The following is a 25673-nucleotide window of genomic DNA, read 5'->3' on the forward strand; positions in this document are numbered from 1 at the left end:
TTCATTGACCAGGTTGGAGTGCAGTGGTGCAATCTCAGCTCACTGCAAGCTCCGCCTCCCGGGGTCATGCCATTCTCCTGCCTCAGCCTCCCGAGTAGCTGGGACTACAGGCGCCCGCCACTACGCCCGGCTAATTTTTTGTATTTTTAGTAGAGATGGGGTTTCACCATGCTAGCCAGGATGGTCTTGATCTTCTGACCTCGTGATCTGCCCGCTTCGGCCTCCCAAAGTGCTGGGATTACAGGCGTGAGCCACCACACCCGGACAAAAAAAAAAAAACTCTTAAACACTGCAAGTTTTTATTCTTTTTAATATCACCTGGATACAGCATTTATATACACATTCTCTTTCTTTTTTTCTGAGACAAAGTCTTGCTTTGTCACACAGGCTGGAATGCAGTAGTACAATCACAGCTCACTGCAGTCTCAACCTCCTGAGCTCAAGCAATCTTCCCACATAAGGCTTCCAAGTAGCTAGGATCACAGGCACACACCACCTAGCTGGGATCACAGGCACACACCACCAAGCTGGGGTAATTTTTATATTTTTTTGTAGAGACAGAGTCTCCCTATGTTGCCAGGGTGGTCTCAAATTCCTGAGCTCAAGCGATCCTCCTGCCTCAGCCTCCCAAAGTGCTGGAATTAACATTTTCTTAGATTATGCTTTACATCGGTGGTTTTCAAACTACATTCCTTGGAGCCTAGGTTTCTAAAGAGGTATCCAGGCCGGGCACAGTGGCTCACGCCTGTAATCCCAGCACTTTGGGAGGCCAAGGTGGGCAGATCACCTGAGGTCAGAAGTTTGAGACCAGCCTGGTCAGCATGGCAAAACCCCGTCTCTACTAAAAATACAAAAACTAGCTGGGTGTGGTAGCGCGTGCCTGTAGTCCCAGCTACTCAGGAAGCTAAGGCAGGAGAATCGCTTGAACCCAGGAGGCGGAGGTTGCAGGGAGCTGAGATCGTGCCACTGCACTCCAGCTTGGGTAATAGAGCAAGACTCCATCTCAAAAAGAAAAAGAAAAAAACAGGTACCTCAAGGGTTAAAAAGGTAGCACTCTGGCCAGGAGCAGTGGCTCATGCCTATAATCCTAGCACTTTGGGAGGCTGAGGCGGGCGGATCACCTGAGGTCAGGAGCTCGAGACCAGCCTGACCAACATGAAGAAACTCGGTCTCTACTAAAAATACAAAATTAGCTGGGCATGGTGGCGCATGCCTGTAATCCCAGCTACTCAGGAGGCTAAGGCAGGAGAATCACTTGAACCCAGGAGGCGGAGGTTACGGTGAGCCAAGATCACGCCATTGCACTCCAGCCTGGGCAACAACAAGCAAAGCTCCGTCTCCAAAAAACTAAAGGTAGTGCTCTAAGTTTCCCTCTCACACAAGAATCAAAGTAGTTCTATTCTCATTGGTCTTAAAAAGTGGAAGTGAAAGATTTCAGCTGAAGAAAGTATAAAAGCCATCTGTCTTACATCAACTGGTAAATAAACAAAATGTGGCATATCTAAACATGGAATACTACTCAGCAATAAAAGGAACTACTATACATGCTACAACATGGATGAACCTCAAAAACATGCTAATGGATGGGAGGCTGAGGCGGGAGGATCACTTAAGGCCAGGAGTACGAGACCAGCATGGGCAACATAGTGAGACCCTGTCTCTAAAAATAAAAATTATCCAGGTGTGGTGGCATATGCCTGTAGTCCCAGCTACTCCAGAGGCTGAGGCAGGAGAAAGCTTGAACCCAGGAGTTCATGCTACTGCACTCCAGCCTGGGTGACAGAGAGAGATCCTGTCTCAAAAAAAAAAAAAAAAAAAAAAAAAAAAGCTAACTGAAAGAAGCCAGACAATAAGACTAAATACTGCAAGAATCCATTTATATGAAATTCCTGGAATAGGTAAAACTATAGAGAAAGAAGCAAAGCAGTGGTTGCCGGGGGATGGGAATGGGACTGACGGCAAATACACACAAGGGAATGTTTTGGGGTGATGGAGTATTCTAAACTGGATTATGGTAATGGTTACAAACTGTACAAATTTACAAAAACTTATTGAAATGTAGACTTAACATTTTATGGTATGCAAATTATACCTCAATAAAGCTATGGTTTTTTTTTTTTTTTTTTTTTTTTGAGAAAGAATTTCGCTCTTGCTGCCCAGGCTAGAGTGCAATGGTATGACTTTGGTTCACTACACCCTCCGTTTCCTGGGATCAAGCGATTCTCCTGCCTCAGTCTCCTGAGTAGCTGGGATTGCAGGCACCCGCCACCATGCCCAGCTAATCTTCAGATTTTTAGTAGTAACAGGGTTTCACCATGTTGGCCAGGCTGGTCTTGAACTCCTGACCTCAGGTGATCCACCCGCCCAGCCTGGCCTGAATGCCTGGGCTCAAGCAATCCTCCTGCCTCAGCCTCCCAAAGTGCTGAGCCCCTGCACTGGCCTAAGCTATATTTTTTTAAAAAAGAATGAAGAGCTACACCAAGACTAGGATTTTCATGAAATCCTGTTGAATGAGAAAAGCAAAATGTAGAGTATGTATATAATATCCTATTTTTGTAGAGCAAGTAGCCCATTAAGCCTTGCATATGTATATATATATTCCTTTTAATGTGGCATGAGAACATGTTAACACAAGTAACTTAAAGGGGGAAAGGTGCAGCAAGCAAAAGAAACCCTGCACTTTAAAAAATCTCCTTTATGGCCCAGGTGCAGTGGCTCACATTTTATTATTCTCCTTTTACAGATGAAGGAACTAAAAGCACAGAAGGTTAGGTAACTTGTCCAAGATTACACAGCTAGTTAGTATCTAAACCAGAATTTAAAATTCGGCAATCTGACTCAGAGTCCAAAGCTTACATATGCTATTCTGTAGTATATGTAAAATATATATATATAAAATAAAATGCTGCCGCTCAGGTAGAGATTGTGACTCACAGGTACAGAAGGTAGCAAGTCACATCAAGACATAAAAGCAAAGGAAGCCAGGACTAAACAAATAGAAGATTCTTGCCATCACTCTACTCTTAAGATTATCTCATTCTCTCAGGTCCTCAGTTTCCTTTTCTTGTCTCCATCCTTCTTTCTCCTTTTCACTTCCCCTGAACTGGCTATAATATGAAAGCTAAAGTATATTTTTTGTCATATCTAACATTTCCTGCTCGAATTTGTTTTTTTTTTTTTTTTTTTTTTTTTTTTTGAGACGGAGTCTCGCTCTGTCGCCCAGGCTGGAGTGAAGTGGCCGGATCTTAGCTCACTGCAAACTCCACCTCCCGGGTTTACGCCATTCTCCTGCCTCAGCCTCCCGTATAGCTGGGATTACAGGCGCCCGCCACCTCGCCCGGCTGGTTTTTTTGTATTTTTTTAGTAGAGACGGGGTTTCACCGTGTTTGCCAGGATGGTCTCGATCTCCTGACCTCGTGATCCACCCGTCTCAGCCTCCCAAAGTGCTGGGATTACAGGTTTGAGCCACCGCGCCTGGCCTCCTGCTCGAATTTTTAAGGTAGGTGGGCTGAATTCAACAAACATTTATTGACTATATGTCAGAAATTTTACTGGGCATTACAGATATACTAAGGAAAAAAACACAATTCATTAAGGAGTTCGCCTCAAACGATTACTAAAAGAAAGAAAAGAGCCAGGCGCGGTGGCTCACCCCTGTAATCCCAGCACTTTGGGAGGCCGAGGCGGGCGGATCACAAGGTCAGGAGATCGAGACCATCGCGGCCAACATGATGAAACCCTGTCTCTACTAAAAATACAAAAAATTAGCTGGGCGTGGTGGCGGACGCCTGTAGTTCCAGCTACTCAGGAGGCCGAGGCAGGAGAATGGCGTCAACCTGAGAGGCGGAGCGTGTAGTGAGCCAAGATCCTGCCACTGCACTCCAACCTGGGTGACAGAGGGAGACTGACTCAAAAAAAAAAAAAAAAAAAGAAAAAGAAAAAAGAAAAAAAGAAGCTTCTAAATAATTATTCTTCTCATATTTTTTTTTGTTGTTTTTTTGCTTTTTTGTTTTTTTTGAGATGGAGTCTTGCTGTTGCCCAGGCTGGAGCATAGTGGCACGATCTTGGTTCACTGCAATCTCCGCCTCCTGGGTTCAAGCAATTCTCCTGCCTCAGCCTCCCGAGTAGCTGGGATTACAGGTGCCCGCCACCACGCCCAGCTAATTTTTGTATTTTTAGTAGAAACAGGGTTTCACCATGTTGGCCAGGCTGGTCTCAAACTCCTGACCTCAGGTGATTCACCTGCCTTGGCCTCCCAAAGTACTGGGACTATAGGCATGAGCCACTGTACCCAGCCTGATTTTTTTGTTTTATTTTGTTTTGAGACGGAGTCTTGCTCTGTTGCTCAGGCTAGAGTGCAGTGGCGCGATCTCGGCTCACTGCAACCTCTGCCTCCTGGGTTCGAGTGATTCTCCTGCCTCAGCCTCCCGAGTAGCTGGGATTACATGCGCCCGCCACCGCACCTGGCTAACTTTATTTATTTATTTATTTTTAGTAGAGATGGGGTTTAACCATCTTGACCAGGCTAGTCTCGAACTCCTGACCTTATGATCCACCCAACCTGGCCTCCCAAAGTGCTGGGATTTCAGGCGCTGTGAGCCCCCATGCTTGGCCTGTGAGCCAGAATCAACCATTGCACTCCAGTCTGGGCAACAAGAGTGAAACTCCATCTCAAAACAAACAAACCCAATTGCCTCTCTCCATTCCTCCTGCCAATACATCAATTTAGGCCGTCATTCCTAGGACTGGATTATTGTAACATCCTCCTACCTGGCCTCCCTGCCTCTAGTCTTGCCCTCTTTCTAATCCTCCCAGCACATTGTCTCTAGTCATCTTTTTTTTTTTTTCTAATTTCCAAAAAAAAAAATTTTTTTTTTTTAGAGGTGGGGTCTTACTGTGTTGCCTGGGTTAGACTCGAACTCCTGAACTCAAGTAATCCTTCCACCACAGCCTCTTGAGTAGCTGGAACTACAGGCACACGCAACTGTGCCCGGCTTCAGTCATCATTCTAAAGTGAAAATCTGACCACTTTAGAAAGGCATCAAAGGCTCTTCAAGATCTGGCCCCTGTTTGTACATTCTTACCTCCCACACCATGCCTCAGGCACAGTGAACTATTTCAAGCACAATGTCGGTTGTACGCTTCAATGCCCTTCCGAAGTCAAGCCTTCTCCCTTCTTGAGTTCTTTTTCTCCTGCCCATCCTTTAAGCATCACCTTCTTCAAGAAGCCTTCCTAATCTCAGACTGATTAGATGCTTTTCCTATGTATTCCCTCAACATCCTGGGTTTACCTTAATCATAACACTCAATGCATTAAATTTATAGTTGTTTTCTTACTGGTCATCTTCAATAGGCAATTGGGGTAGGTACTGCAATACAAGGCACAGTGCCTGGCACACAGAAAATGCAAAAGAGATGCTTTCTGAATAAACTAGAGTCCCACTCTCACCATAATGGACTTTATGATTTATTTATAATGCTCTGATACTGAAAAGATCATTTGTTCCTTGTTAATCTGTGTTCTCATAGAATTTCTTCTTTTTTTTTGAGATGGAGTCTAGCTCTGTCGCCCAGGCTGGAGTGCAATGGCACAATCTTGGCTCACTGCAATCTCTGCCTCCAGGGTTCAAGAGATGCTCCTACTTAAACCTCCTGAGTAGCTGAGACTACTGGCATGCGCCACCACACCCAGCTAATTTTTTTTTTATTTTTAGTAGAGACAAGGTTTCACCATGTTGGCCAGGTTGGTTTCAAACTCCTGACCTCAAATGATCTGTCCACCTCAGCCTCCCAAAGTGCTGAGATTACAGGTGTGAGCCACCGCGCCTGGACTGTTCTCATAGAATTTATTACATTTTTTATTAATGTTTACTTCCTATACTAGACCATAACTTCTTCAAGGGCTAAAAAAATTTATTGAATGATTGATGGATTAAAATTCCATCTGTTTATTAATAATATCCTAACCTAGAAAGGTACAAATATATGATGTCAATGTAATGTGACCAAAAACCCGGGAACAGGGAAGCTAGGCTTTCAATCACAATCAACCAAACCTACTTTCATCTAGGAGTGATCATTCAGCTGTCTATGTCAACTGATTATCAGGCCACACAGTGTGGCCAAGTATAGTATATAGGGCCATGGTTATCAACTGAGGGTGATTCTGACTCTCAGAGAACATTTGGAAATGGCTAGAAACACTTTTAGGTGTCACAACTGGGGGAAGGGAGTTACTGCCATCTAGTGGGTAGAGGCCAGCAATGCAGCTAACATCTATGATGCACAGGACAGCCCCCCACAAAAAAATTATCCAGCCCAAAATGTCAATAGTGCTGAGACTGAGACACCCTGATGTAGGAAAACAGGCAGTCTCGTCTCTTTTTTGAAATTCTTATGAGCTTTTTAGCTATATAAAAGTTTAAAACAAATACACCTTTGATCCAGTCTTTCACTGCTAGGAACTTATTATATATAGTTGCATAAGCATGCAAAAATAAATATACATGTACAAAGATGTTTCCTGAAGTCATCTTTTTTTTTTTTTTTTTTTTTTTTGAGGCAGAGTTTCGCTCTTGTTGCCCAGGCTGGAGTGCAATAGCGTGATCTCGGCTCACCACAACCTCCACCTCCTGGGTTCAAGTGATTCTCTTGCCTCAGCCTCCCAAGAAGCTGGGATTACAGGCACGCACCACCACACCAGGCTAATTTTGTATTTTTAATAGAGACGGGATTTCTTCATGTTGGTCTCGAACTCCCGATCTCAGGTGAGCTGCCCGCCTCGGCCTCCAAAGTGCTGGGATTACAGGCATGAGACCCTGCACCCAGCTGTGCAATGTTTATATTAATAAAATCTAGCCACAACTTATATAATAGAAAATGATTAAATTAAAATGATGGCCAGGGCTGGGCACAGTGGCTCACACCTGTAATCCCTGCACTTTGGGAGGCCAAGGTGGGCGGATCAGGAGGTCAAGAGATCAAGGCCATCCTGGCTAACACAGTGAAACTCCATCTCTACTAAAAATACAAAAAAATAAGCCAGGCATGGTGGTGGATGCTTGTAGTCCCAGCTACTAGGGAGGTTGAAGCAGGAGAATCGCTTGAACCAGGGAGGCAAAGCTTGCAGTGAACTGAGATTGCAGCCACTGCACTCCAGCCTGGGTGACAGAGCAAGACTCTGTCTCAAAAAAATAAAATAAAATAACTGGCCGGGCGCGGTGGCTCACACCTATAATCCTAGCACTTTGGGAGGCCGAGGCAGCAGATCACAAGATCAGGAGATCGAGACCATCCTGGCTAACACAGTGAAACCCCATCTCTACTAAAAATACAAAAAATTAGCCAGGCATGGCGGCATGCGCCTGTAGTCCCAGCTGCTGGGGAGGCTGAGGCAGGAGAATGGCATGAACCCGGGAGGCAGAGCTTGCAGTGAGCCGAGATCGCACCACTGCACTCCAGCCTGGGCGACAAAGCGAGGCTCCGTCTCAAAAATAAAATAAAATGATGGCCAGGCGTAGTGGCTCACACTTATAATCCCAGTACTATGGGAGGCTAAGGTGGGAAGACTACTTGAGCCCAGGGGTTGGAGGTTACAGTGAGCTAAGATTGTTACCACTGTACTCCAGCCTAGATGACGGAGACCCTTTCTCTTAAAAAAAAAACAGAAACAGGCCGGGCGCGGTGGCTCAAGCCTGTAATCCCAGCACTTTGGGAGGCCGAGACGGGCGGATCATGAGGTCAGGAGATCGAGACCATCCTGGCTAATACGGTGAAACCCCGTCTCTACTAAAAAATACAAAAAACTAGCCGGGCGACGAGGCGAGCGCCTGTAGTCCCAGCTACTCGGGAGGCTGAGACAGGAGAATGGCGTGAACCCGGGAGGCGGAGCTTGCAGTGAGCTGAGAGCCGGCCACTGCACTCCAGCCTGGGCGGCAGAGCAAGACTCCGTCTCAAAAAAAAAAAAAAACAGAAACAAAAAAAAAAACCACCAGGTGCAGGGGCTCACACCTGTAATCCCAGCACTTTGGGAGGCCGAGGCAGATAGATCATGAGGTTAGGAGATCAAGACCATCCTGGCTAACAAGGTGAAACCCCATCTCTACTAAAAACACAAAAACTTAGCCGGGCATGGTGGCAGGCCCCTGTAATCCCAGCTACTTGGGAGGCTGAGACAGGAGAACGGCGTGAACCCGGGAGGCGGAACTTGCAGTGAGCCGAGATCGCACCACTGCATTCCAGCCTGGGCAACAGAGCGAGACTTCATCTCAAAAAAAAAAAAAAAAAAAAAAGGTACATCTATAAAATGCTAGTCATCAAAAATAATGTAAGTTTAAATGTACTAACATGAAAAGATGGCAAAGATATTAAGTTAAAAAACAGGAAGTTAGATAGCACTATGTATAATGATATAGTTTTTGCAAGCAAACAATATAGACATACACATACAATACATACTTCTTCTTTTTTTTTTTTTTTGAGACAGAGTCTCGCTCTGTCACCCAGGCTGGAGTGTAGTGGCACGATCTTGGCTCAATGCAACCTCCACCTCCGGGTTCATGTGATTCTTCTGCCTCAGCTTCCCAAGTAGCTGGGACTACCGGCGAGCGCCACCACACCCAGCTAATTTTTGTATTTTTAGTAGAGACGGGGTTCCACCATATTGGCCAGGTTGGTCTTGAACACCTGACCTTGTGATCTGCCCACCTTGGCCTCCCAAAGTGCTGGGATTTTAGGCATGAGCCACTGCTCCTGGCCCCTACACATACATTTTTAATATTTGCTCAGAAAAATATTCTGGAATCATGTTTACCAAACAATCTTCACAGTGGGATTACAGTGAGCTTTTACATTCTATAGTATGTAATTGTTACCTTTGGTACTTTTGTATTACTGAGTTGTTTGTTTGTTTGTTTATTTAAGAGATGGGCTCTCACCCTGTTGCCCAGCCCTGGAGTGCAGTGACATGATCACAGCTGACTGCTGCCCTGACATCCTCTGCTCAAACAATCCTCCCGCCTCAGTCTCCTGAGTAGAGGAAACTAAAGGCACGTACCACCATCCCTAGCTAATTGTGGTTATTTTCACATGTGTTACTTATAATAAATATAAATCTTAAAAGAAAAAATGTAGTTAACTCTTACCAATTACACAGCACGTTTCTACACGATACTTATCAATCTCACAGAGGTTATGAGCCAGATAACTCAACTCCGATTTCATGCTCTGGGATAAAAAAAAAAGACAATGTAAGTATGAAAAAAGAACTCCTTAAATTATTTTTCCTGTAGCTAATACAAGTGGGTGACAATCCAACCCAGGAGATCCAAGCAAGGGAAGCAGCTCACCCTGACATAAAGAAGGTTGGAGAATGTGTCCATATTTTCAATCCTGTAAGGGTCTTGTTTCCTTAGCTCATTAAAAATGGAGAGGGCTTTGTCAATATCTGCAGAAAGAAGGTAGTTCAGAAAACAGCACAATGCACCTGTCAGGGTCTGATAGTATTTTATTGTCTTTATTCACTCACCTCTGATATTGTGATAGGCAACTGCAATTTGGGAAACAATATATGAGCTCTTAGAGAAGCCCACATCAATGAGATTCTGATACTTTTGCAGGGCCTCCTCTATCAACTGCAACTCTGTGTATATATGAGCCAGAAAAAACTCTTTCATCCAGGTGTCTGGCAAAGACAGGAACTTCAGCTGGCAGCAGAAGAGAGAGGGACACAATATAACTTGACCTCTCTTTCAAACAAACATCCAGGAACTATCTTTATTGTCTAAAGGAATTTATCACTAAAATTTTATTAGAACACCTAGTAATGAAAACAGGGCAGTCCAATTAAGTGAATATGACTTATAAGCATAATAGGGAGGAATAACCTAGTTGGGAAAGGCTCCAAAGAAAAGACAGGATTTGAGGTGAGTCTTAGAGAATGGGTAGGATTTAAATAGAAGAGGGGAGAGGAAGAGAAAGAAGACAATAGTCTAGACAAGGGTAATAGCATAAGGAGAGACAGTCATGATGAATGTGAGTGAGTAGGATGAGGCAACTAGCTTGGTTTGCAGGGAGGCTATGTACTGGGAAGCAGTGGAAAAATAAAACTGAATGGGTAGAGTGCATTCTAGGGTACAACAGATAATGGGATACAATAGGGAACCACTGCAAATATTCAGTAAGAGAATGACATGATGACATGGGAGCTTTAAGAATAAGTTTGGAAACTGGCCAGGTGGAATGGCTCAAGCCTGCAACCCCAGCACTTTGGGAAGCTATGGGAGAGGATCCCTGAGGCCAGGAGTTTGACACCAGCCCTGACAAGAGAGCAAAACCTCATCTCCACAAAAAAAAAGAAAAAAAAGAAAAAAATAGTTTGGACATAGTATGCAGATGACTTGGAAATGGAAGTATAAAAATGGGAACACTAGATAGAGGGTATCCATTACTTATAAGTAATCCAAATTTGAGATGACAACTGAGATGATAAAGGAAACCAAGAGAAAGAGATGTATACAAGAATGTAACCATGGTTATGTCTCATGACAGACTAGATAAAGGGAGATAACAGAAAAGGAAGACACAAGTATGACTCTAAAGTGTCAAGACTGGATGTCGTTGTTAATAGCGATGCTAGTAAGAGTCTATCAAGTTGGGAGAATAATTTAGTAGGTAAGATGAGGAATTTGGTTTGCATATTTTGAATCCAGAGATTGTTTAACAAACTTTCAATGAAAGTCTAGCAGGCAGTTACACATAGGTGAATAAAAGTAAACCAAGATAAGATTTCAGATACAGATTTAGTGACAAGTCATTACTGAGGGAAATCAACAAGACTTTAAGGCCAAAATAAGGAAGTGTATTGTTGCTTCCATTAACTACTGAAGAATAGCAAAATAAACACTACAGACAATGTCCTCTACTAATGGCTAATAAAATGACTGGAGTTTAAAAACAACTTAATATACATTATTTCCTTAATGAGCAAATTTCCGAATCTTTACAGAATCCATGACAGCTCAGAAGAGGCCTAAACAATGTTTTTTTGTTTGTTTGTCTGAGATTGAGTTTCACTCCTTCGCCCAGACTGCAGTGAAGTAGCGCCATCAGGGCTCACTGCAACCTCTGCCCTTCAAGTTCAAGTGATTCTCCTGCCTCAGCTTCCCAAGTAGCTGGGATTACAGGCACCCGCCACACCTGGCTAATTTTTATATTTTCAGTAGAGACAGGGTTTCGCCATGTTGGCCAGGCTGGTCTTGAACTCCTGACCTCAGGTGATCCACCCACTTTGGCTTCCCAAAGTGCTAGAATTACAGGCGTGAGCCACCGCACCCGGCCATAATGTTTTAATACAATTCTTGATAGCAGAGAAACCTTTCCCATAGCATCTTTGAGATTAGGGGAGAAACTATAATAACATTCAGTCTACAAAATAAGTCACAGTAGGCTGGGCATGGTGGTTCATGCCTGTAATCCTAGCACTTTGGGAGACTGAGGCAGGAGGATCACTTGAGGTCAGGAGTTTGAGGCCAGCCTGGCCAACATGGTGAAACCCCATCTCTCCTAAAAATACAAAAATTAGCTGGGCATGGTTGTGCGTGCCTGTAGTCCCAGCTACTTGGGAGGCTGAGGCAGAAGAATTGCTTGAACCCGAGAAGCAGAGGTTGCAGTGAGCCGAGATCACAACACTGCACTCCAGCCTAGGTGAAAGAGTAAGACTCCATCTCAAACAAAAACAAAAACAAGTCACAGTAGAACTGAAATGTGAAAACATGAATATGAAAAAAATATTCTAATATAACTGGATACAAATCCAACAGCAACTACTGAAAAAGAGCTAGTCATCAGTCTTTCAAACAAAGACTTAATTCCAAAACGGTGAAAGACACCAGACGCACAGCAAAGAGAGAACTAAAACCAAAGGCCTGCTAAAACTTCCCCCACCCCTATATTACTACAGAATTATAGAAGGCTTGAAGCAGAGGGTTTTTCACATAGCTCATCACAATTTACCATCTCTTTGTCTGTGATCAGGTTACAGAGTTCTAACCAGGCTCCCCAATGCAAGGGCAAAACATGAGTAGCTTCCACAAACACATCAATGGCCTCTTTCACCAAGTCCAGTTTTCGAAGCACCACACCATACCTGGGAAAAAAAAGAAACAATCACAGAAGTTAATGCTATTTAATAGCTCCTTTCTACTCAGGAGACTATGTTACAGAAAGTTCCAAATTACTGTAACACTTACAGATAAAGTCCAAATCCATCAAGTTCTCGAGCTTGGTGTTTTTTGCTGAGTTCCACTCTCAATTCTCTAAGAGCCTCATTTTTCACTTGTCCTTTTTCCAGGGGGCCTAGGAAAGAAAGAGAGTCTCTGTTCTAAGGTTAGGGTGCTGGTTTTGATTTTCTTATTTTATTTATTTACTTGTTTTATTAGAGACAGGGTCTCGCTATGTTCCCCAGGCTGGTCTCAAACTCCTAGGCTCAAGTGATCCTCCCGCCTCAGACTCCCAAAGTGCTGGGATTACAGGTGTGAGCCACTGTACCCAGCTCATTTTCATATGCATAGATATTCTCTTTAGCATCAACGAAAGTTACACCTGAAACCTCTAGCAAATACAAGGTACCAATGATATCTTACACAACCCATTTACTGTACTCCAGAAATTGCAACTACTAATGGGTTTACAGTCATACTCTGTTAGACCCACACAGTTGTTTTTTTTAAAATTTCAATTCGTTATGAAAGTTTAAAAATGAAAACCTCAACTAAAACTCTAAATTTCTAGCTTCAGGTTGCAGAGAACAGAGAAGGGCCAAGGGAAGAAAGCCCTCACAATACCAAGCCCAAGCCCAGATTCCTCCAAGACAGCCCTCAGCTGTAGCTGAGTACAAGGCAGCTGAGATAAACCAGGTGCGTTCCAATTTGTAATGGTTATCCTCAGACCATTCAATTCATATTACCTGCCTGGCTCTTGGAGGCATTTAAGTGCAACCCTGCTTTTTAGGTCAAAAGGTAAAAGGAAAACATTCGTACCTAAGCTATCAACTGTTTCATCGTCCTTCTTTTTTTCTCCAGACTGTAAGAGAAAATCAACAAATAGGTCTTTTTTCAATTTATTCTGAAACATATTCTAAAACTAGCATCCTGATCCTACCTAAAGGGCCAAGTTCAACCAAAATGGCATCTACTTTTTGTCACTATTTATTTATTTATTTATTTATTTTATTTATTTATTTTTTGAGACAGTCTCATTTTGCTTTGTTGCCCAGGCTGGAGCTCAGTGGTGTGGTCTCAGCTCACTGCAACTTCTGCCTCCCAGGTTCAAGTGATTCTCCAGCCTCAGCTTCCCGAGTAGCTAGGATTACAGGCACCCGCCACCACGCCTGGCTAATTTTTGTATTTTTAGTAGAGATGTGGTTTCGTCATGCTGGCCAGGTTGGTCTCAAACTCCGGACCTCACGTGATTTGCCCACCTTGGCCTCCCAAAGTGTTGGGATTACAGGCATGAGCCACTGTGCCCAGCTGGTCACTAAATTTAAATAACTCTTCAGGGGCTCCCTGGCCAAATCTGGAGTTATCTGAGCACCAAAATAATTAAGTAATGAATTATGCACAATTAAAAATATAGCAATCCATGAGTCTATACTGATACTAAATAGATAAATAAATGGGGAAAGGGAGGGAAGGCTCTTAAAGTAGAATGCCAAGGGTTGAGCAGTAAATGTAGACAGAACGCTCGAGTAGAAAATCATCACTCTGCAACATTATAGTAAAGATTGCTTCAGATAAAAATTAACAATGAATATTAAATTTAGAGAAAAAGTTGTATGAGGAGCAAGATATTCGCATGGTCTTAAAGTGTATCCCCACAGATTACTGATGAGTTGCAAGGGAAATAACAGTAACTACAGAGTGGAGAAAATAGATAACATCTTCATCAAATGCTCAAAATTAACAATAGCAGTGAGGGGCTTATGGGCATTGTGTAACACTAGATGCAATGCCCTGTGAAAAAACATCGGACATATCCAAAATGAAGAACGTTTTATTAACAAAAGGGAAAGATTCACATACCAAGAACATGTGAAAAAAAGGAGGAGAGAGGGAAAGGAAAGGAAGGGGAAATAGAAAGGGAAAAGAAGTCAAACACACAGGATGTACAACACAGGGTGAACCCTAATGTAAACTATGGACTTTTGTTGATATGATGCGTCAATACTGGTTCACTGATTACAACAAATATATCACACTGGTGCAGGATACTGATGGTGAGAGAAGCTCTGTGAGAGGGGAGAAGGAGGTATATGGGAACTCCTGTACTTTCTGCTCAATTTTGCTGTGCACCTAAAACTGCTCTAAAAAATAGTCTATTAATTAAAAAAAAAAAAAAAGAAAGAAAAAAAGGAAAAGAAAGAGAAGAAGAAACAGGGAGGGAAGAACTATAAATTTCAAAAAAAGTCAATGACGTAAAAGACAAATAAGGCTGTTCCAGATTAGTGGAGATTAAAGAGACATGACAACTGATTCCAGATGGTACTGAGGGGGAAATGCTATAGAAGGCACTGCTGGGTCAATTGACAAGACTGGAATTCAGCCCGGTGCAGTGGCTCAGGCCTGTAATCCCAGCACTTTGGGAGGCCGAGGCATGCGGATCACCTAAGGTCAGGAGTTCCAAAGCAGCTTGACCAACGTGGTGAAACCCCGTCTCTATTAAAAAATACAAAAATTAGCCAGGCATGGTGGCGAGCACCTGTAATCCCAGCTACCCAGGAGGCTGAGGCAGGAGAATCACTTGAATCCCGGAGGCGGAGGTTGCAGTGAGCCGAGATCACGCCACTGCACTCCAGCCTGGGTGACAGAGCTAGACTCCGTCTCAAATAAAAAAAAAAATTTGGAATTCGGTAATAGATTAAATGTGGTATCAAATACCATATTTAACAATATGGTGTTAAATTTACTCAAGTTGATAACTATGTTGTGGTTATTTAAGAAAATGTCCTTATTCTAAAGAGAACACATTGAAGCATTTAGGGGTAAAGAACGATGATATCTGCAACTTACTCTCAAACCGTTCAGAGTTAAACAATTCCATGTGTATGCACACATTGTGTAGAGATAGAGAGAAATGATAAAGCAAATAGGATTAATGTTCACAATAGGCAAATCTGCATAAAGAGTACATGAGTGCCGGGCACGGTGGCTCACAGCTATAATCTCAGCACTTTGGGAGGCCAGAGCGGGTGGATCATCTGAGGTCAGGAGTTCAACACCAGCCTGACCAATATGGTGAAACCCCATCTCTACTAAAATTACAAAAATTAACTGGACATGCTGGTGTGCGCCTGTAGTCCCAGCTGCTTGGGAGGCTGAGGTAGGAGAAACGCTTAACCCCCATAGGCAGAGGTTACAGTGAGTCAAGATCGCGCCACCGCACTCCAGCCTGGGCGACAGAGCAAGACTCCGTTTCAAAAAAGAAAAAAGTACATGAGTATTCTTTGTATTATTCTTATTCTCACAACTTGTCAATTTGGAATTATTTTCAAATAAAAGGTTAAAAAGTAAACATTCAGACTTTCTTTTTTCTTTCTTTTCTTTTTTTTTTTTTTTTTTTAGGAGACAGGGTCTTGCTCTGTTGCCCAAGCTGGAGTACAATGGTGCAATCTTGGCTCACTGCAACCTCCACCTCCTGGGCTCAAGCGATCCTCCTATCCCAGCCTCCCAAGTAGCTGGAGCCACAGGCACACGCTACCACACCTGGCTAATTATTGTATTTTTTGTAGAGACGGGGTTTCACCATGCCGCCCAGGCTTCCTTTTATATTTTATATATTTGCCGTAAGGAAGTTTATTTTATCCCAAACTTCAGCAAATGCTGGTTCTATTCTACCATAACTCATCCAAATTAGGTGCTTCTACACAAGTATAGATTGTATGTGAAAGATTAACTTTTTAAATCCCATAATTTCAAAATATCTTTCTTAAACTCAAGGAGATAAGCAAAATGTGGTATATAAATACAATGGAATATTATTAAACCTTAAAAAAGAAAGAAATTCTTATATATGCTACCACATGGATGAAACTTGACAGCATTATGGTAAGTGAAATAAGACAGTCGCAAAAAGACTAATACTGCATGATTCCACTTATGTAAGGTACTGATAGTACAGATCTTAGAAACAGAAAATAGAATAGTGGTTGCAAAGGGTTCCTACCTTGGGGGAAGGGAAAAATGGAGAGTTATTGTTTAATGGGTATAGAATTTTAGTTTCACAAGACAAAAAATGTTCTAATGATGGGTGATGGTGACGGTTGAACATTATAAAGGCATTTAATACCACTGAATTGTAAACTTTAAAAAGATTAAAATGGGCTGGGCGAGGTGGCTCACGCCTGTAATCCCAGCACTTCGGGAGGCTGAGGTGGGCAGATCACAAGGTCAAGAGATTGAGACCACCCTGGCTAACACAGTGAAACCCAGTCTCTACTAAAAATACAAAAAAATTAGCCAGGCATGGTGGCGGGTGCCTGTAGTCCCAGCTACTCGGGAGGCTGAGGCAAGAGAATGGCATGAACCTGGGAGGCAGAGCTTGCAGTGAGCCGAGATTGCACCACTGCACTCCAGCCTGGGCGACAGAGCGAGACTCCGTCTCAAAAAAAAAAAAAGTGAAAATGGTAAATTGGAAAAAAAAAAAAAAAAACAAAGATGACTTAAACATAGTCCATAACTGCAAGAAGTTACCATGCTTGACAAATATAAGCTATGCTAACAGTTGATCAACCCAAATCAGAAAATCTGAAATCTGAATTGCTCCAAAACCCAAAACTTTTTCAGCACCAATGACACTCAAAGCACCAATGACACTCACTGGAGCATTTTTTTATTTCAACCAGTAAGTATAATGCAAATATACCAAAATCTGAAAGAAAAAAAAAAATCTGAAAAAAATCCGAAATCTGAAACACTTTTGGTCCCAAGCATTTCAAGTAAAGGATACTCAACCTGTACTAGGAAATGAGAGTATATAAAATGTTTTTTTAAATCAATTTATATACATAAAAACTAAGAAAAAGTAGGCAAGTAAATTCATGTTTCAAAGTAAAATAATAAATTAAATTATTATTCAATACAGTATTAAGTTGGTTTACTTGTATTGTCCTTTACAGTCATAATTTTTAAGTCATGAAAGAAAAACAATAAATATACTATAAAAATGATAAATGAACTTATAAATTTAAAAGTCAGCCCAGGCTTTTTAACTTCTTACACAATAATATTAATTTACAGGCATGAAGAACCTTATATAACCTAAAGCAAATAATCAGGTTGTTATTTATCCTGTTAAGTCATTCCTAAGAATATTTTCTTCTGTACCACCATTTTCAACTTTATTTATATCTTTTTTTATTATTGCTAAGTATTTATAAAGTACATTCATTCAGTAGCCCATTGCTAAGCTATTTAAAAGATTTAACTTTTCCATTGGTTCTAAATATAGATGTTTCACTAAAGGCAGAATGACATTTTAAAATGGCCCTCACCAGATATCTGGAATACATATACAGAAAATAGGCTTTCTTGCTATCGCAGCCATGCAGAAAATGTGCTGCCCGATCATACTCTTTGACGTCAAAGTAGGCCTTGGCCAGGGTATAGGCATCCATATCCTGGGCATCCTCCTAAAAAGGAAACAAGCTTGTGTAAGTGGTTGGGAATAGGACAACAAAAGTTCAAATCTAAAAAGTATATTCATTAATTTCAAGATGTGAGAGAAAAATGATTGTTTTCTTCCTCCTAAAAACCTAGAATATGTAGATGCATATATATATAATTTTATATATTTATTTTATTACCAAGGAAGCCCACAGAACTTTTTTTTTTTTTTTTTTTTTTTCTGAGACAGACTATCACTCTGTCACCCAGGCTGGAGTGCAGTGGCACAATCTCAGCTCACTGCAATCTCTGCCTCCCAGGTTCAAGCGACAGTTGTGCCTCAGCTGCCAGAGTAGCCGGGATTACAGGTGTGCGCCACCACTTCCAGCTAATGTTTGTATTTTTAGTAGTGATGGTGTTTCACCATGTTGGCCAGGCTGGTCTCAAACTCATGGCCTCAAGTGATCTGCCTGCCTCAGCCTCCGAGTAAAAAGTGCTGGTATTACAGGTATGAGCCACTGCACCCGGACAAGCTTTTCTTTCTAAAATATTTTTTCAAAATAAAAAGATGGAGAAAAAAGAAAACTTTAAAAATCTAAACCAACACACTCATAAATGTATATTGTTTCTCTAAATGTAGTAGAAAGTTGAATAGGCTTTGGTATTAAGGATCTAGATTCAAATTCCGACTTTTTGAAGTAGAAAGTAGGGAGGTTACTTAGCTTCTCTGAGCATCCATTTCTTCATCTGTAAAATGAAGTCAATAATACTGACCTTACAGATTTGACTTGAGGAAAATATGAGTCACATAAAATATCCAGCATTAATCTTGGCATTCTATTCCTTCTCCCGTCTTTTAAATTCCTACATAAATGCAATTTACGTGCAATTACTTTTGTTTTTTGTACTTCAATAAAGTTTTGTCATAATTTAGTATTGCTGAAGGCACAGAACACAGCTATAATTCTCTAGGTAAAAAAAATTAGATAATGTCACATTTAAGTTAAAAACATACAATCCTTGGCTGGGCACAGTGGCTCACACCTATAATCCCAGTACTGCAGGAGACCAGGGCAAGAGGATGGCTTGAACTCAGGAGTTCAGGACTGGCCTAGGCAAAGTGGCGAGATCCTGTCTCTACTAAAAACACAAAAAATAGTTGGGTGTGGTGCTGTGTGCTCAGGGTCCCAGATACTTGGAAGGCTGAGGCAGGAGAATCGCTTGTTGCAGTGAGCCAAGATCACACCACGGCACTTCAACCTGGTGACAGAGCAAGACTGTGTCTCAAAAAAAAACAAAAAACAAAAATTCAATCCCCCAAATTCTTTTTTTTTGAGACAGAGTCTTGCTCTGTCACCTAGGATGGAATGCAGTGGAGCGATCTTGGCTGACTGTAACCTCCACCTTCTAGGTTCAAGCAATTCTCCTGCCTCAGCCTCCTTAGCAGCTGGGCTTACAGGCACCCGCCACCATGCCCGGCTAATTTTTGTATTTTAGTAGAGAGAGAGTTTCACCAGGCTGGTCTTGAACTCCTGACCTCAAGCGATCCACCCGTCTTGAACTCTCGGCAAAGTGCTGGGATTACAGGCATGAGCCACCGCGCCCGGCCCAATCCCCTAAATTCTAAGGATGAGTTAATTAAAATTTGAATAACTTTATTTTCCTCATCTTTCTTGCCCCAAACATCACCAGCACAAAACTGGAACGAAAACATATTCAGTGCTTTCTTCATTGGATCAACACATCCTAAATATGGCCATTTAATTTAGGATTCTGGGGACCCTTTTCACATCCACTCACCACTTGTTTCTTTCTTTCCCCCCAACTCTTTCACCTGCATTATGCCTTTTTGAGTAAGAAATACTCATTACTGTTGAGTGGGACAAAAAAAATCAAGAAAGGCATCATCAGGAAAACAAAATGGATTATAATGAAAAGCATTCAGGTTATACAAGCCTATGTATACATGCATATTATAGGCCCTGCATAAAATATATTCATAACAGTCTATATATCTTTATAATTCAGAAAGTTTTACTATTTGGATTATATTATCTTAAATTTTTTTGTTTTGTTTTTGCTTATAGGAAGAATCTGGAACATTCTACTGAAAATTACATATAATTTAGAGGCATTTAGCATTTGGCTGGGTTTTATTTTGTTTCGTTTTGAGACAGGATCTCACTCTGTCTCCTGGGCTGTAGTGTAGTGGCGTAATCTCAGCTCACTCCAACCTCAGCCTCCTAGGCTCAAGTGATCCTCCTCCCACCTCAGCCTCCAGAGTCACTGGGACCACAGGTGTGTTCCACCACACCACCATGTATTTCTAGTACAGATGTGGTTTCACTATGTTGCCCAGGCTGGTCTGGAACTCCTGGCCTCAAGCAATCCTTCCAAAGTGCTGGGATTACAGGCATGGGCCACCATGCTCAGCCAGGTTGAGTTTTTAAACCAAGAAGCCACAATTGGTCCTAGTCACATCTTATATTCAGCACTTTGGGAGGCCAAGACAGGTGGATCACCTGAGGTCAAGAGTTCGAGACCAGCCTAGCCAACATGGTGAAACCCCCATCTCTACTAAAAATACAAAAAATTAGCCAGGCGTGGTGGTGAGCGCCTATAATCCCAGCTACTTGGGAGGCTGAAGCAGGAGAATCACTTGAACCTGGGAGGTGGAGGTTGCAGTAAGTGGAGATCATGCCATTGCACTCCAGCCTGGGCAACAGAGTGAGACTCAAAAAAAAAAAGCTTTGGGTCCAAGACAAAGGATAACGAGTTTAAAGCCTTAGATGGCATGCTTCTTGGGTAATATTTATATAACATTGAGAGTAAGCAAGCCAGGTGTGGTAGGTCACACCTGTAATTCTAGCACTTTGGGAGGCTGAGGCGGTCGGATCACCTAAGGTCAGGAGTTTGAGGCCAGCCTGGTGAAACCTCGTCTCTATTAAAAATACAAAAATTAGCCGGTCATGGTGGCACATTCAGTAATCTCAGCTATTCAGGAGGCTGAGGCAGGAGAATCACTTAACCCAGGAGCCGGAGGTTGCAGTGAGCCAATATCGCGTCATCACACTCCAGCCTGGGTAACAGAGCAAAACTCCATATCAAAAAAAATAATAATAAAATAAAAAATAAAAATTGAGAGTAAGCTATAACAAACATCTATTATGCAGACTGAGGACAGCATAATAATCTTGAATTTTAATAACTTTAAATATCACAGTTACGGCTGCAGTGAATCCCAGCACAACACTTTGGGAGGCTGAGAGGGGTGGATCACTTGAGGTCAGGAGTTCGAGACCAGCCTGGCCAACATAGTGAAACCTCCTCTCTACTAAAAATACAAAAAAAATTAGCCAGGTGTTGTGGCATGCGCCTGTAATCCCAGCTACTCAGGAGGCTGGGACAGGAGAATCGCTTGAACCTGGGAGGTGGGGGATGCAGTGAGCCGAGATTGAGCCACTGCACTCCAGCCTGGGTGACGGAGCAAGACTCTGTCTCAGGCCGGGCGCGGTGGCTCAAGCCTGTAATCCCAGCACTTTGGGAGGCCTAGACGGGCGGATCACGAGGTCAGGAGATCGAGACCATCCTGGCTAACACGGTGAAACCCCGTCTCTACTAAAAAATACAGAAAACTAGCTAGGCAAGGTGGCGGGCGCCTGTAGTCCCAGATTCTTGGGAGGCTGAGGCAGGAGAATGGCGTAAACCCGGGAGGCGGAGCTTGCAGTGAGCTGAGATCCGGCCACTGCACTCCAGCCTGGGCGACAGAGCAAGACTCCGGCTCAAAAAAAAAAAAAGACTGTGTCTCAAACAAACAAACAAAAAATCACAGTTTTGGCTCACACCTGTAATCCCAGCACTTTGGGATGCCTCAGTGGGTGGATCACCTGAGGTGAGGAGTTCAAACCAGCCTGGCCAACGTGGTGAAACCTCATCTCTACTGAAAATACAAAAAAGTAGCCAGGTGTGGTGGCACACGCCTGTAGTCTCAGCTACTCGGAGGCTGAGGCAGGAGAATCCATTGAACCTGGGAGGCAGAGGCTGCAGTGAGTGGAGATCATACTACTGCACTCCAGCCTGGGTGACACAGCAATATTCCGTCTCAAAAAAATAAATAAATAAAATAAAATAAATAAATCACAGTTTTAAGGTTTACTGTAGTTTAAACTTTAGATCAAAACATTATTCTGGGGTTTTTTAGAGACAGTTCCTAGAGAAAACCTGAAAACACTAAGTACACAACAAATTAGTAAAGAGGCTGCTGAATCAATCATTCTCACAGCACACTGAAAGCTATTCAACAAACCAATAGCTAATACTTGACAATAATTCAGTAACAGTCAGGTTTCTGCAATGTCTGTAAAATCCCTGTATATAATATGAACCCTCAGGAGAGGGTGATATTTACTGAGGCGCTACTTCTCAATAAATATGCTTTATTTACTCATTCAATAGTTATTTATCCTATTTAGGGAACACTTATAAACCGTTGGTGGAATTGTAAGTTAGTTCAGCCTCTTCACAAAGCAGTTCAGAGATTTCTCAAAGAACTAAAAATAGAATTACCATTTGACTCAGCAATCCCATTACTGGGTATATACCCAAAGGAAAATAAATTATTCTACCAAAAAAACACCTGCACTCGCATGTTTACCACAGCACTATTCACAATGGCAAAGACATGGAATCAATCTAGGCACCCATCAATGGTGCACTAGATAAAGAAAATGTGGTACATATATACCATGGAATACTACACAGCCATAAAAAAGAACAAAATCATGTCCTTTGCAGTAACATGGATGCAGCTAGAGGCCATTATCCAACGTGAATTAACACAGAACTAGAAACCCAAATACAGCATGTTCTCACTTACAAGTGGAAGCTGATCACTGGGTACACACAGAGATAAAGATGGGAACAGACACTGGGGACTCCAAAAAGGGGAGGGAGAAAAGCAAAGGGTGAAAACTATCTGGCCAGGTGCGGTGGCTCATGCCTGTAATCCCAGCACCTGAAGTCAGGAGTTCCAGACCAGCCTGGTCAACATGGTGAAACCCCGTCCCTACTAAAAATACAAAAAGTTAGCTGGACGTGGTGACAGGTGCTTGTAATCTGAGCTACTCCAGAGGGTGAGGCAGAAGAATTGCTTGAACCTGTGAGGCAGAGGTTGCAGTGAGCTGAGATCATGCCATTGCACTCCAGCCTGGGCAACAAGAGCAAGACTCCGTCTCAAAAAAAAAAAAAAAAAAAAGTAAAACAAAATAAAACTATCTATCAGGTATTATGTTCACTATTTGGGTGACAGGTTCAACTGAAGCCCAAACCTCAGAATCACACAATATATCCATGTAACGAACCTGCACAGGTAACCCCTGAATCTAAAACTTAAACAACAAAAACAATTATTTATCCTATTCAGGACCAACGATGGGCCTAGGCATTATGAAAGTGGGCACAGGAGTAAAAGCTAGTGAGACAGATATAAATTGGATTGACTCAAAAAATGTACCTAAGAGTATATCGTATGCTTTACTTATTGCTTTATTTAATCTTCTTGAAAATCTAGCAATTATTAACATTACCTATAGATGAGAAGGCTGTCACTTAGAAATCATTTGCCCACATTGGTGCTACTAATAAAGAACCTGACTGAAATATAGATGCAAGCACCAGGTACACTTCTAAGCAGCCTATATTATTATCTCATTGACTTCTCTCAATATCCCCACTGAGTAGGTACTATTACTATCGTCACTGCACATATGAGGAAATTGGCTCAGCAGGTTAAGTTGCCAAAGGTCACTTGAACCCAGGATCATTTCAACCCAGCGCCTAAACTCAACCATTACTTGCTATGCTGATCAGACAACAGTGTAGGTATTGTAAAAACTCTTTTTAACTTTTTTTTTTTTTTTTGAGACAGTGTCTGGCTCTGCCCTCAGGCTGGAGTGCAATAGCGCAATCTCAGCTCACCGCAACCTTCGCCTCCCGGGTTAAGAGATTCTCCTGCCTCAGCCTCCCGAGTAGTTGGGATTACAGGCGCGGGCCACCAGGTCCGGCTAATTTTGTATTTTTAGTAGAGACGGGGTTTCACCGTGTTGGCCAGGCTGGTCTCGAACTCCTAACCTCGTGATCCGCCCACCTCGGCCTCCCAAAGTGCTGGGATTACAGACGTGAGCCACCGCGCCAGACCAAAACTTTTTATTCTTCTCATCCTTTGGGGTTATTATGAGATAGTCTTATAATTCCTTATAATAATATTTACTATTATGAGGCACTCTTATGTCTAGGTTTGGCTATAAGCACTAAAAGGCTGAAATCATAAGCAATAATTGTTTACTAATTCTCTCCAGCTTAAATAAGAGGACCACCAAGTCTTTCAAAGCTCAAGAAAACTAGATGGATAAAATCATTTAAAGCACTCAGCTCTTTGAATGCTTGAATTCCCTCTAAAACACTCAGCTCTTTGAATGCTTGAATTCCCTCTAAAACACTCAGCTCTTTGAATGCTTGAATTCCCTCTACAAACACTCCTGCTAAACAGTTTGCTCTCCTCCAATGACAGGGCACTCAGTGGCTCTTGAGGCACATCCCTGGGTTGATGGGGAGCGCTCACAGTAAACATGTTCTTACCTCTGTAATAGGCGGAGGCGGTTGCAGCTCGGCCAGAGGCAATGCGGGAAGAGAGAAAGCCAACTCCGCCGACCTGGAACACCCACACAAACTAGATCAGCTCGACAAGCCCCCCAAGGCCAAGGATCCAAGCCCCGTCCCTTCCCACTCCAACATCTCACCATTTGCTACTGTGTAGTAGGCCCCGCTCCCGAGTAAGGCCCGCAATAAGCAGCAGTTGCTTTTTAATTTCCCGCAAATCTGAGAAATCGCTGTTTGTGGACAGGACAGGCGCCACTGCCGCCGTCACAGCCACCGGGACTACGGAGGTACTCGCAGCCATTTTCCCGACTCGGGCCACTCCAGCCAATCACCGGCGATAATACTGGCTGCCCAGCTGCACCAAAAATATCTGCCTGTCATTGGCCGGCTCTTGCTCCGGAAAAGCCAGTCATAGGTCTTATTTCTGACAACGTCACGAAGAGGCGGGGGAAAAGAAACAATTACATCCCTAAATGGCCAAGAGCTACTGAGGCGGGAAAATTAGAAAGTAGGCGGGGCGAGGGAGAAGCCACGACCTCTGGACGGGGCGGGGAAGAGGGGAATGAGTGACTGGGAAAAGTAAACCGGGAAGCTAGGGGTGGGAGTAGGGGCAAGAAAGGGTGGAGTGCCTTTCACTTTATCCTTTCATAGTAATATACTATCTTACCAACTCTTGGGAATTTTTTCAAAACCATTTTATCATTCCCTGGATAAAATAGAAAGGGCGTAGTTTCAAGGCCGACTCTACCAGAGAATGACAAAGGGATGTATATGCTAAGAAAGGTGCATGGTAGCCTCTGGATTGTTCCTTAAAATAGGAGGATGCATTGCCCCATGTGGAGGATTTTTCCTCTTTGTCTACCCTTTCTTACCCCGGGTAGCTTGGGGTGGTGAGGGTGAGAGCATTTTTATATAACATGTGTTTAACAATAATTGTTAGCATTTCACATTTGTTGAGGGCTTATCCTGCAACAGGTTCTGCCGTTTTACATCTATAATCTGGTTTAATCCTAAAAACAGCACTATGATATTCGTATCATCCCAATTTTATAGACAGAAAAACGGAAGCTCGGCCAGGCGCGGTGGCTCACGCCTGTAATCCAACTCTGTGGGAGGCCGAGGAGGGCGGATCACGAGGTTAAGAGATCGAGACCATCCTGGCCAACACGGTGAAACCCCGTCTCTACTAAAAATACAAAAAAAAAAAAAAAAAAAATTAGCCAGGCGTGGTGGCGCACGCCTGTAGTCCCAGTTATTCGGCAGGCTGAGGCAGGAGAATCGCTTGAACCCGGGAGGCGGAGGTTGCAGCGAGCCGAGATCGTGCCATTGCACTCCAGCCTGGGCGACAGAACGAGACTC

General features: G+C 42.8%; 1 protein-coding gene across 1 annotated transcript in view; it reads right to left on the reverse strand.

Annotated features, from left to right (window-relative positions):
- The window catches only part of CDC23 (cell division cycle 23), a 33521-nt gene extending 8865 nt beyond the window's left edge, over window positions 1–24656 (reverse strand). The window contains exons 1-9 of the mRNA XM_010388090.2: window positions 24455–24656; window positions 24294–24366; window positions 17546–17683; window positions 13038–13080; window positions 12249–12354; window positions 12013–12145; window positions 9527–9704; window positions 9348–9445; window positions 9144–9225 (exon numbers count right to left, since the gene is read on the reverse strand). Of these exons, the coding sequence (XP_010386392.1) occupies window positions 9144–9225; window positions 9348–9445; window positions 9527–9704; window positions 12013–12145; window positions 12249–12354; window positions 13038–13080; window positions 17546–17683; window positions 24294–24366; window positions 24455–24615 (1012 nt within the window). The 5' untranslated portion in view covers window positions 24616–24656. The remainder of the gene's footprint in view (window positions 1–9143; window positions 9226–9347; window positions 9446–9526; window positions 9705–12012; window positions 12146–12248; window positions 12355–13037; window positions 13081–17545; window positions 17684–24293; window positions 24367–24454) is intronic.
- Between the last annotated feature and the right edge of the window lie 1017 nt (window positions 24657–25673).

This window comes from Rhinopithecus roxellana, chromosome 3, assembly GCF_007565055.1.
Source record: "Rhinopithecus roxellana isolate Shanxi Qingling chromosome 3, ASM756505v1, whole genome shotgun sequence".
NCBI lineage: Eukaryota > Metazoa > Chordata > Mammalia > Primates > Cercopithecidae > Rhinopithecus > Rhinopithecus roxellana.